The sequence below is a fragment of the Ailuropoda melanoleuca genome, chromosome 5, assembly GCF_002007445.2.
Source record: "Ailuropoda melanoleuca isolate Jingjing chromosome 5, ASM200744v2, whole genome shotgun sequence".
Classification (NCBI taxonomy): Eukaryota; Metazoa; Chordata; class Mammalia; order Carnivora; family Ursidae; genus Ailuropoda; species Ailuropoda melanoleuca.
Genome location: NC_048222.1, coordinates 56,505,332 through 56,518,833, shown reverse-complemented (window position 1 = coordinate 56,518,833; position 13,502 = coordinate 56,505,332). Strand labels below are relative to the sequence as shown.

Genomic DNA, 13,502 nt, shown 5'->3' with positions numbered 1-13,502 from the left:
AGCCAGTTTTATCTGTGTCCATCTTGCTAACTTTCATGACTCTAATGCCTGGCATAGTGCTTAGGCCGAAATAGGCACAGGATAAACATTTGTTGAATAAATGAATGACTATTCCCTGTGTTGCCTGCCCTGTTATATTTATTTTGATCACTTTCACAATATCGTAAAAGTGTATATTGGACTAAATTCTCTGGACATATGTAATGTGTGGTGTCATCCGTTGTGACTGACTTGCCACTTCACCCTACTCCCACCCCCTGAAGTTGTGAAGTTAGGGAGAGTAGAGATATGATGAGCCAGAAAAATGAAAGTTTTTTTTTTCCGGAAATTTTGGCATTAACATTTTTTAAAAATCATGGTTTAAGTGTTTAAAATTGGAATTTACTCATTCAAATAATTTCTAAAAATTATGTAAAAGAAATGTTTTAATATTAAGCTCTTGGCAGTGTCTGATCAGTGCATATATAAGAAGTAGTGCAGTAAACTTTTTTCAACATCAAGGCTTCAGTGAACTGTTTTTTCCTTTAGGACAACCTTCCTCTTTCAGGAGATGGAAGAAATTAGTGTCTTATTTGTTTGAGGGCTTATTCGTGCTGACTTTACTTTTGAGATTGATGAGTAAGTGTTGCCTTCCTGAGGAGACTTCAAGCATACACAACATTGTTTTCAGAGTCTTATCACGAAATGAGATAGCCTCTACGAGATCTATGGGTGGGCTCAAACAAGTAGGAGATGGGAAATGGGTTCACCCTGTGACTACTGTCTTCCTGCAATGCAAGGAGAGAGGAATGCAGTGGTGGTGCTGAATCTCTAGAGAAAATTATCAGGATGGGGAAATGGTCTGAGAGTTAACTGGAAAAAAGGCATCTCTTTTGGGAGCAGTAGTATCTGGAAACCCTAATCCACTGCAGAACCTCCCAAGAACAGGAGCAGACAGCTCCATACGAGTCTTAGAGGTACTCTGGTCAGTGGAATTGGCATCTGAAGTTTGCTTTTTGCTGCACACTCCTCCCAGTTGGTGCATGCTCTGAATTTGTCTGTCTTTTAAAATAGGGAAGAAAGTAAAGTGAAAGACTTGATCAAGATGGAAAATGTTTTTTAAATCATGTTGCTGCAAACCACTAGAATCCAAGGTTCTGTATAATAAATAAAGATAAAACTGCTAATATGATCTTGATGTTAAGACTACACTTTTGCCTAGGGGGGCACCTGGGTGTCTTAATCAGTGAAGCGTCTGACTCTTGGTCTCAGCTCAGATCTTGATCTCAGGGTCGTGAATTCAAGCCCGACATAGGGCTCCATGCTGGGTGTGGAAAACGAAAGAAAGAAGGAAAGAAGGAAAGAGAATGAAAGATTAAAAAAAAAAAAAAGAATACACTTTTGCCTAAGAACATAGTTTGGAATTCTGCTAAGCATATTTTCCTTCCAATATGGTTCCATTCTTTTATTTATATGTGAATGAATATAATATTTGTTTGGAAATGGTCTCATTAAATTGGGAAATAAACCTCCCATGTAAAAAGGTAAGGAACATTGTCTTAATCTGGACAAACTTTTTGTTTTCATACAGTAAAAATGAAGTGTCAGGGCAGACATGACTAATCAGGGGAGTTCAGTGACCAGATGGAGGTCTACACAGCAAAACTGTAACGAATGACACTTATTTTCCCACTCCTCCTAGCTCTCCAAGCTCCTCCTACGAAAAGGAGTACCTTTTGTATCTACTTAACACAGGGAAGTACACTGAACCAACGAATATGGTTTTTCTTTGTTTTACTTTAATGTTGATAGTTTCACCTATATCCTCAAGTCTCCTTTCTGTCCTTCCTTCTCCCTCCTCCTCTCTTTCTAGTAGTTTCCAAAAACTAATTGATACAGATTCACTGAAAGTCATAGCCTTATAGAGCCATTTGATCTAAAATTAAGAACATTTCAAAGCAAACTCAGTAGAGATTTATAATTGTTACTTACGTAAGTGATACTTTTAAGTGAAGCACATTTTTATGTTCTTAAATTAACAAAGTGGCCAGAAATCTTTAATGAGCACAAATTTTTCATACTTTACACACATTCAGTGGCTTAAACTTTTCCAGAAATGTTTTATGTCTTTGAAAGAGAGTATCCCTTAATTCTATTGGGGGATAAAATGTGTGATGCTGATAATGAGTATTATGGGAAGTCAAAAGGGAAGAGAAATTATTCCATTGCTTTTGCATACCCTGAGCTCCTTGTGGCAACAAGTGAAGCAATGAAGGAGAGAGTTTCATGTGGTCCTTTGGCACTTCAAGGAAATTTTATAATGTGATTCTTCACAGAGCCTCTCTAGTCAGGGGCCGTCACTCACCTAGTTTTTTTAGCTCCTGCCACTTAATGGTCAATATGGAACTTATTCTCTGTCTAGTGATAGAATGTGAGAAGTGGGGATAATGTCAAGGCTTTGGCAGTTCCATTGAGTTTAAGTGGAGGAAAACCAAAGAATGTGGCCAGTTTCGCTTAGCACTGTTGATTCAGTAGAGCACTCTTTGCCAAGACTCCAGGGTGGAGTATTCCCAGAATGGTGGGTCCGAGCTGCAGTGTAGAGAACGTGCATGTGGGGGATAGTGTCCATGTGTTTAGTGGAACCAGGTTGTGGCAGGGCCTCCAGTGCTGCACTAAGGATCCACCAGGCTCGGTTCCGGAAGCAGTGGGCAGCTGCTGATGTTGTTAACAAGGTATTAGACGTATTAACCTGGCAGCCGGAATTTTTGCCTTGGTGGAAGGGAAGTGAGGATGGGATAAAAAGGGAGGGATACGAGAGAAGCTATGACTGAACCTAGTAAAGGGCTGGTATAAAGCTCTCCATGATTGGGTATCTGTCCTCCTTTCGCCATGAAGCTTTCCCTGACTACCCTCCCCACTCCAGTTATGTTAAATGTCCTTTTATGTAATCTTACCACCTCCTTATTTTTCCCTTATAGCAGTTTACCACAATTAGATTAAGTTCTTTACTTGTAATTCTTATGGAACACCTGTCTCCTCGGGTAGGCTGTGAGCTCACTGTGGTCAGGAGCCACGTGTGCTTATCCACTGTTGTATGCCCAGGGCCTGGAGAGTGGTGGGCACTCAGCAAACACTCATTGCATGCATGCATGCATCAATGAAGGAAAAATGTTGAGTTGGTAAGCTGTAGTTTCAGGCTGAAATGATGGGGTCGAAAGCATAGTGCTGCCACTGGTAGGTTTAGAGAAGGTTGGATGGAAGGTGACTGGAAAGTGAGAGGTGGTGACGTTTCCCCACGGAGTTTTCTCCTCCGCGGTTAGGAATACATCTGAAGGCTGTCCCCCTGGCCCTCACATGTATCTCTGCGCTTGGGGGACAGCCTTCAGATGTATCCATTTGGAGGCAATAGTCAAAACCAAGAGCTAAAGTTCAGTTTGCTGAGGGAAAGAATGTGTCAGGAAAAGACCAGAAGGCCAGGGGTTAAACTTGGAAGGTGACTTTAATTAGGAAGTAGGTAATGAAAGAGGAAAAATGAGTCATGGAAGGAAATGGTGGAAGGACCAGAGAGGTGAGAGAGAAACCAGGAAAATTCAAGACTACAGAAGCAAAAAAACAGGGAATTGGAAGAAGGTAGGTACTGAAGAGTACCAGAAGCCACTGCCTTGTTAAGGGCTAAAAGGACTGAGAAAACTCCAGTGGCTTCAGAAGTGGTTTGAGAGGTAAGGAAAGACCTCTGGGTGGTCACATTCAATAGTGAGAGTGGCTACCGAAGGTCTAGACTATGGGCCACTGGTAGTTAGTGAAAGGTGGGAGAGATGAAGGCCAGTAGCTTTAGCATTAAGGACTCTAAGATAGCAGACATTTGTATATGTTTGAAAGCACGGCAAAAGGGGTCAGGTGGGTGAGAACTAGCTAGAGAGGCAGGGGAATATGGGGTGGGAAGGAAACTTGCCCTTCACAAAAGTGCCTCTTCTGGGCCAGGCAAGGTGCTAGATATTTTTATTGTTATCTTACTGAATCTTCACAGGAGCTTGTGAAGTAGCCATTAGGTTTAAGTATGCTGTTTTACACACTGGGAGTGTCAGGCCGGGGTAGGTGGTGATCTGTTTTAAGTAAGTGCACGAGTTCAGGTGTGTCTTCACCCCTGCTCTTTCCATTGTGCCTCTGGGAGTTAGGCGTGGATGAGATCCAGACACCATGCTTGGGGATGCCAGGATGTGCTGAGGGTGCAGTGAGAACTGTAGTCGATCCGTTCTGCACAGTTGTGCAGGTTTCTTCAGATTTATCCTGTAGCCTGCACACTGAGCGCAGACAGTAGGGATTACTAACATCAGGGAAGGTCAACATCGTAGTGTTTTCGTGATGGTTATGAGTAGAACATGCACATGGAAGTGACCAGCCGCTATGAAATACTGGAGAACAGCTCTATGTAGTTGGGAGGGGGTATGGGGGACATAAGCAAAAAGTAAGGTCTTCACGATAAAAACAACTATGTCTGATCACATCTATCTCAAACAATATGTGTGTAGGTTTGCAGAAAGTTTGCATAAATATATAATAGTATAGTTATCAAAATAGTGGTTGGTGGTTATCTTGGAGTTGGAGTGATAACAGATGATTTATTTTACTTTGTATTTTTTTGTGCTTTGAGCTGGTTTGTGCTTTTTGAAATTTTAAAAATAAGCATGTGTGACTTATATAACCAGAAACAAAAACAACATAGCCACTTTTATTGTGTGGAAAACAGCTTGTTGAATGAATTGTTGTTTTTAGAGGTAACTCAGAGAAGGGATTAGAAATTTTAGCCTTTGCTGGCCAGGGGAAGAGAAGACTTGGTACTTTTCCCATTGCTTTGTTAATACTGCTAAATGCAATGGGAAGTCAAAGAGATGTGGATTCTGACAGTCAGGCTCCTGAGTTAGGGTCCATTTCTGAGTGCTCTCCTAGCATGTCCTCTTCCTGGGAGCTCCAGCAACTCTCCCAGGCTGAGGGCTTTTTCTGGCAGCAGCCAAGCTCTGAGTTTACACCTGAGACAACCTGGAAGTGCTAGGGAGCTAATATCCTTGGAAGAAGCCCTCAGCGGATGATGGATGAGAGTTAGTGGGTCAGTAATCCAGCTTTCTTGCCCATAGGCAGGACACATCAGAAGTTTTTACACACGGGTTCCAGAGGGCCCAGCAGGCCCGGCCTCACCTGTCCATGTCACTGTACCTTGCATTGGCTTCTGTTCCTGTCTCACTTTCCACTCCTCTACCAGCAACTTGGAATTGTCCTTGCCCCTAAATCCTTGCCTCAGAGCCTGCTTCTGAGAGACACCAACCTGAGACAGGACCCTAGCACTATTTATCTGCTTCTTTCCACGTCTGTGGACAAAACACTTGTTGCCTGCGTGGAGCAGGTTCAGGGACCTCCCAGAAGTGGTATCTGATATGAATACTTAATATTTCCAGTGGTGAAAAGAAAGTGGTGAATGTTGACAAAGAACTGCTTTCTCTTATTTCCCCATCCTGCTACAAGTGAGGAACTTGTGATGAAATGACCCATCGCCCTGACTCATAGCCCTGCTTCACAAAAGTGAAGTAGGCCAATCACCAAGGCCTCAAGTGGCAAATTCCTTCATTAAGTTCTGTGTTTGAGCGACACTGATCTTACCCACCCACTTCCCTCATCTGCAAGTCATCCTTCTGTTTCCTGAGCCAGATTTCAAAGGGCTTAAGCAGCTTTCCTATTTTACTTGCACAGTGCAGTGCGCTCTTATTCAGTGGCTCCTGGCCGTGCAGCTGTCATTGACGGCATGTGGTACATTTCAGCCTCCATTGAAATACAGACCAAATGGCTTATGTGGACCCTCCAGCTGGGGGCTAAGTGGACCTGACAGCAAACTGGGATATTGGTGGAGTGAACGTGAGCTTCTGTATGTTAGTGCCTCTGTCTGTGGAAGGAAAGCACACAGGGAGGCTGCCTTTGAAAAACAACCTTGTAGGCAGCAGGCATTCCTCCCAGAGTTTCTCCTCACACATCATTGGCCCGGTTTCTTGGATCAAATGCCTGAGGCAGTGTGACTTGTTCAAGTGAGCCTGGGGATGGAAACTTGAAGACTGATGTTGACTAAAAGGTCCTTAGGAAGAGCCCACTGTCATCACTTGGGGGCCATTCTTTGATGTTTTTTCTTTTCCTTCTTCTTTCCATCGAAATGTTTGTTTTTAAATCACTAGAATGTTCATTTCTAACACAAATCTTAGTTTGTGCTTAGAAATCCATTTGTAGGACTTAAATGGCAATTTGAACTAGTGTGAGCAGCACCGTATAAGTATTAGCCATAACATACTGACACTGGGACCTTGAGGAAGACAGAAAGAGTTAGAGGACCGGGGTTCGATTTCCAGCTCTGTTTCTTACTAGACCTTGGGCAAGTCATCTACTCTCACCTCTTAAATAGAGTAATAATACCCATCTCACAAGGTTGGTGAAGGTTAAAAGAAATAAAAAGCACATTTTAAACCATACAGCACTATACAGTTATTAATTACTTCTGTCTGCTTCATTGCTTATTTCAGCTTGATTTGGATCTGTGTTTCAAGAAAGTATCATTCTAGGAAATTATCAACTGCAGCTCTTTTTCTGTATAAAATAAATATATTGCTTTATGTATGTCTTCATAAGTTTTCTCAAATTATTTTTGGACTACATTAGAATAGAGACCATGAATGAGTGAATGAATTAAACGAACGAGTGGATCTGTGGAGGTATCAGTCTAGTACTGCTTGTGAACACTAAGTGTTCACAAACACTAAGCAAACAAAGTCAGAAGAAAGATCTGAGCTTTAGTCCTTGCTTTAAGAATGGTACCATGTTCTGTGAAATAATTGAACAGAAAAATACAACTCTTTCTCTTTTTCCCTGTTCTGCCTTAAAATCATTAACTCCTTTCAAATGTATGAGCCAGAGTTTTAAGAAGAGGATTAATGAATATAAGAACTTCTGTTATTAACATTCTTCAGAAGTGAGTGGCCCTAACCAAAGTTCAACGGTCTTTTGGTACACCCTGCTTCCTGTCTAAAAGAAAGGCAAATCAAATCATCAGCATAATAGAAGAGTAAATCAGATGCACATTTCCTTGAAGAGGGAGACAAGTTTTCCCTTCTTTTGCTTGTTTCTTTTTGCTGTTTGTATTGTCTGCACCTGCCTCACACGCAGGGATTGAATTTTATAGACCTCAGGATGAGAGATATCTTCACCATTTTGATGGTCACCTGCTCTAAAGGGCTCAGTCAGTGGTTTGGGGAGAATGACGGAAATGACGGAAACGTATTCCGGATTGAGGTTGCCATGAGTGGACCTGGTTACAAAAGTTTTGTTTGTCCTTAACCCTCTCCGTCAGACTGAGGGATGCCTCAAGATGCAGTTGGAAGCCAGACTCTTTTCTTGAGGGTGGAGAACATACAGCTCTAGTTCTACCAGCGACCTAATGAAGTGGTTTTTCATAAGGTCGCCAATGAGGTTTTCATTTAAAATCTGGGACTTTACTCCAATTGCCCAGATACTTAAATTCATTAGCCATTTTCAAAGAGGCATGTGGTAAACAGGAAGTGCCCTAATGAAATCAGGCATACAGTGTCCACCTCAGGACCCAGATCACATGAGAGTTGAGTAGTTTTCTGTAGACTTTATAGAGAGTGGTGGATTAGGGATGAACTGAATAGGGATAAAAGAACAAAATCATTCAAAGCAATAGCCCTGAGGGAAAGTGGTGACAGGCACACACACACACACACAAAATCAGCGGGATATTAGGTTTTTTAAGGAAAAATGTTTAACTAGCCTGTGAGTGTCACACAAGCATGTTTTAATTCCAAACATCTGAACCAGTGTGCATTTTCAAGCAATGATGGGAAATGTGGATAAGTTGAATGGAAAAGAAGAAAACAGTTGAGTTTGGCTAATTAAAAGTGTACATACCGATTTCTGCAATGGAAGCTAACCATTATCTTGGTTCGAATTGCAGCTCCTGGCTAAGTACAGAGGCTTGCAGTGGGATAAAGTACTGCGGCTAGAAGAGGTGCAGGCCAGACTCGGGGTCAGTCTGCAAGAAATGCTGTGGATCACAGAGCACGCCCTTCACCCCGAACCCTATAGCCCTGAGGAGGTCTGCAGGTGTCTGGGAATTAGCCTGCAGGAGCTTCGAACCCAAATTCTGAGTCCAAACACTCAAGATGGTGAGTCTGCAGAAGAACGGGAAGAACTTGGGTTGTTCTCCTACTCACAGCTGGAAAGATTCCAGTTTCCCCATGAATTTTACTGATTTTGAAGCATACTTGAGGGTATTTGGAGAATGTATATGTTTTGGCAAACTTAATTATCTAGATTCTGGGCTTCATTAAATTCATTGATTCATTCATCAACAAACATTTCCTGATCTGTTATATGCCAAGTATTCTGGCGAGGCAAAGGTGGATGAAACATGGTTCCTGCCCTCGAGAAGTTCCTATTTCAGGATGTTTCTCTTTTTTTCCCTCTGTGCATTTTTCTGATTATTATACTATATACACAAAAAGGTCTAGGTTTGAGCCATGCTTGTAACTGCTCGGACACCCCCTGGAACACCAGAAAGTTCATTGCTTAGCTTGAAACTTATTGCCCACGTTAGCGTGAAAGCTTTTTCTGTTTGCCTGCTGCTTTCAAGTGATGTTGTTTTCACACTGGTTAACATCAGCTCCCTGAGATGAAGGTGAAGGTTGGAGGTAAAGGCGGCTTCTCAGAAGTAAAGGTTGTCTATCTGTGTGTGGGCAGTCAACACTGGGGAGCAGGGACATCTACCTAAGATCCAGTTGTCTCCAGAGGGAGAGTTGGGGTGGGAGCTTGTGAAGGCCAGCCTCAGGGCCCTGTTTCAGTTCAATGCATTGCCTAAGCTGATTAACGGGGATGTGTACTTTGTCCTCAGTTTGGCCTAACCCTGTCAGCTCCCGGCTCCCTTTTGAGTCCATACGTGCCCACTCGGACAGTGTTGTCTTGGCTGAACCATTCCACTTACTGATTGCATCTTGGTCTTGCCGCCGAACTTTTCATCCTAAACATCACTGCCCTTTTCTGATGGGACCTGTCCTCTTTTCTGAAATGCGGTACCTATCTCTCTTAAAATTTCAGTGTCATTCTTAACTTTTCCATATCTTTCTCAATCCACAGCTTGTTCTCTTTCTCTGTATCCACATTCCTTTTTCTCTGCATCTGCCCATCTTTCCAACCTCTCTTTTTTTTTTAGCATTAAAAAAAAACAAGTTAATTTCCCAAAAAACCCTGGAAAACACAAAAGATACTTTTCTTATCATAGTACATGCATTGCTGTTTACATATATATTTAAGGTTTTTCCCCCAAAGAATAATGAGTTCATTGTTTTTATAAAAATGATGCATGCTTAATCTTACCCCTTCATCTAAAATAACTACCCTGCTAGCCCACTTGCAATGCTATAATTTACTTATGTTTTGTTTGTACTCAATATATCTTTGTTGAATGAATGAATCCATTTTGTAATTCTGCCATCCTTAAAGGATTTCTTCCTCTTTTGCTATTGGAATTAGTAAGTTAAATAAAACAAAACAAAACCTATGAACATAAATCAGTTTGTGGGTTTCTAGGATCTCCTAGATTCATGTCATTTGATTTACTTTCTGAATCTAGCCATCTAACTTCAGCCAAATTCCCAGCTGAATTCTCTTGGCACTCAGCTTTCACTTTGGGGATCAAGATCCTATTGTATCTTTGCCTTGTTCCTTCTGAGTTTGTGCTTTGGTTGGTCCAAGACCTTAAGCAAACGTTTCTCTTAACCCTTTAGAAGATGAGATTCTCACTAATTGTGGTGCTGCACTTAGAATGTATGAGTAGGCGCAGAGGTGACATATGCCACCAGCAGGGGACTCTAGAGGGTGCCTCCACCCCTTATTCCAGGTGCATACACTTTAACATGCTTAGTTTTGACTAGAACTAATTTTTCCCATCAGGGAGATCCATGCGTTTCTCAAAGGGATGTGGAATCCAATGTTCTCTTTCAACCAAAATTGCTTTCTTTACCTGGATATGAGTGTGAGCTGGGAGATGTGGACTGTGAGGTGACAGTGTAGGGAGAAATGTTTATAATCAAACTGTGGTTTGCAGCCTTTGCTAAGCCAGCCAGACTTCCAAAGGCTCATGTACAATTGTTGTTTTCTCTTTCCAAATTTCTAATAATTAGATTTGGAAAGCTCAGAGGCCATTAAAATTAAACACACAAAAGAAAATCCTCAAATCCTTTAGACGTTGTTTAGAATGGTTACAGTCCATCACTAGGAACTGGCTAGGAGTAATTTAAGTATTATTTGTCAGGCCTTGCCCACAGGTAGGAAGAGTCCTAGGGTGTGATATGAAATATGGGTTTCTAGAAGTTCAGGGGCCAGACTGGTTTGGGGGGTTTGTCTCCTAAGGTGTGAACCAAGAGGCCAAGAGGAAAAGATGAAGCTGTGGTCAGAACCAGGAGAGGGGGGCGCACACAGCTGGCGCAGGGGTGGCCCCTCTGCTCAGAGGCACTGTGCTGGGGTGGACACGAGTCGCCGTGCTGAGCTCAGTAACTGCCCGGGACCATATGCTGACAAAGTGCTGGCCAGTTGCTGACTGATTTGTTTGGATCCTGTGATTTCCTAAGTCATGAGCAATAATCAGGCATTTGAGCAACCATAGGGCGCTGACATGGATTGCTCTTAGAGAAGACGCCTACAGTAAAAAAGGCAACAAAAAACTTATTTGCCCTATGGTTCACATATTTCTCTTCACTTGCATCATATAGTTTGAATCTCACAACAACTCTGGGTCACATGGTTGTCTTCATTTCAAAGGTGAAGAAAGTAAGGTCACAGAGTTATAGGATTTGTCAAGATTTACAGGTGGTAAGTACGAAAGCCAGATCCCAAATCCTAGTCTTCTGGTTTAATCCAATTCTCTTCCTGCTATTGATTTTTTTTTTCTCAGCATATTAATAAGCTGGCCTTAGCAAACCTGCACCAGCTCAGATAATATTGGATTTTTATTTTGCTTGGCTCTGATTTTTTTTCTTGAAACTAAAGAGAGGTGATGAAGATAGGCTTCTTTGAGGTTAAAGAGTTTCCTTTTGGCTCTTTCCGATTCTGGTGCTTTGGCCATAGAAGTGTAAAATCATGTAGCATCCAGTAGCTTGCTTAATTTAAGGAGCAAACTCAACTTAGCCAGAATGTGCATGAACTGTTGTGTTACAAAAGAACTGTGAGAAGTGCTGTGGAGTTTCTTAGTAGATAAAAGTGCGGTCCTCATGGATTATCTCAGTTAGGCCTGAGAAAAGTAGTTTGTTTTTATGTGATGGAGAAATATAAAGTTGGTTAGTAATTTCATTTTCTAATTAAGTGTTCTCAGATATTAAGGAAATTGATTTAAAAATAGTTTATAAGATATCAGACACTAAATTCTATGACCTCAATGCATTTAATTGTTCTTGTAAGAATTTTGGAAGAAAAGTTTTCTCTGAAGAGTCTAGAAGAAACTCCAAAGGATAATATAGACCTTTCTAGGGTTTACAGATACTGGTTGAGCAGAAATCCATACAATCTGGTGATGGACTTCTAATAATGCCAAATACAATGAATCCTTCAGTTTTGTTTGTTGTTTTCATTTTTATAATAAATTCTTATGAAACACAGTATTAGAAGGATAAATCAAGTAACTATTTTTGTTATGCACAAAAGATATGCTTTAAGTTGTTTTGGAAGTCAAGTGTGAGGAAAATTAGCTTTCATTTCGTCCTTTTTCCTTTCCCTCTGTACTTCTCTTCCCTCTCTCTGTTTTGTTGCTCAGTTCCTGTTGACTTCTCAGCTATCTGGCCACAGAGGGCAGGATCATGCCAGGAGTAAAGGGTTTTCTTTTCCTAGAAATAAAACTTTTATCTCCGATCACTTGGGGATAATGCTTCGTTTGTGGGTTTCCCTCTTCCTCTTTCAACTGTGTGCATATTATATACCCCCTATTCATTGGTTTATGTTTCCTTTTCAAATATTTAAGGAACTAAAAATGAATGTGAACATACCTTATTAGGTATGATTTTAAAGACATGGCATCTTGAAACTCTCAACTTCTGTAGGCACAACCCAGTATCCGTGTGTTGGAATCACACCAGTGATATGTGTTGTATACTGGCCGGTGCCTATGCCACTGACAGGTAGGCTAGAGCTCAGAACCTCCCCTTATTCCCACAAGGCTAATGACGGTTCCTGAGCCACTGTGGAGCCACAAAAGCAGGAGAATTCTGGAATTTTCATCCCCTTGTGTGAGACTTTTAAAAGAGCTAAAATGAAACAAATTCTGAAGGTACATTTTGAGAAGGAGTTGACCCCTACAGTAGTCTTAAATACATTTGGCCATCTTGAACTGAAACAGGCCCAGGATGAATCTGTGAACTTGACCATCTCTTCATACTGTGTACTTTCAAACCCTTGAGTTCCCCAGATTTCTCGAGTTGATGTGATTTGGGCTGGCAGGAGGGGATGTGATAGAGAGTTAGTTCAGTGAGACTAAACATTTACCTCTGTCAGACACTCGGATCCTCTTTGTTGAGGACGAGGGTTTTCCTCTCTGTAGGAAGGTCATCCTATGTACAGAGCCCTTAGCTTCAGGGAGACTCTCCCTGGTGTAGGGAAGGAGGAAGGGGACATCCACCTTCCTGACAACAGCAGACCTATGGACTCTGGTGACCTACAGCTATGAAAGCAAGCTGGAAACAGCTTTTCCATCCTCAGATGAAACTCCTGTACAGTAGTTCCTATAGTGGCATTTCCCAGAAATAAACCCTGAAAGAGTCACAGCAACTAAATATGAGCCACGAGGCACCATCTTCCCCCGGGATTTGTATCCTTGCAAAAGGGTCCCTGTTTTGTGCATCTCTGTATTCCCATGATGACTAGCACATGCTCCTGAATGCATAAATGAGTTAAATTAATTTTCTTCTATCCATATAGAGAAGTAATGGGTAGGAGGCCAATTCAAGAACACACTCAAACTCTAAGTAAAGGGTGGTTATATCTAGCTTTTAAAAAAATACCTGTTCATCCCCTATTAATATAATAATGGTATTAACAACATCTAACATTGAGTACTTACTGTGTTCCAAGCACTTACACTTTTCCAAGTCCTTTAAAACATTTGCTATACTTGTCCTCAGGCTTAGAGTACCTGCATGAAATAGTCCTTTTCCAGGCCGTAAACTGGCTTGAACACCTTCGGACACACGCAGTCAAATACCGATTCATTCACCGTTCCTTTACACCGTCGTCCCGACCCTCCTAACCTGTTCATACTATTGAGATATGACAGTCAAACTCCCCAAATTAGGCGGCTCCTGGGAAACAAAGAACTTTCTGGTAGGTGTTTTTGTTTGTTTGAAATTCTGTTTAAAAAAGGCAAATGCATTTTCCATTACAATACTAGTTTGGCTTGTGTTCAATGACATAACTGTTAATAATGTTGAATA

The 13,502-nt window shown here is 41.5% G+C and overlaps 1 protein-coding gene across 5 annotated transcripts in view; it reads left to right on the top strand.

Moving 5' to 3' along the window:
* The window catches only part of GALK2 (galactokinase 2), a 109,743-nt gene that overhangs the window by 73,261 nt on the left and 22,980 nt on the right, over window positions 1-13,502 (top strand). For all 5 annotated transcript variants that reach the window (XM_011222818.3, XM_002917543.4, XM_011222819.3 and 2 more), the window contains one exon: window positions 7,985-8,195. In XM_011222818.3, the coding sequence (XP_011221120.1) occupies window positions 7,985-8,195 (211 nt within the window). The remainder of the gene's footprint in view (window positions 1-7,984; window positions 8,196-13,502) is intronic.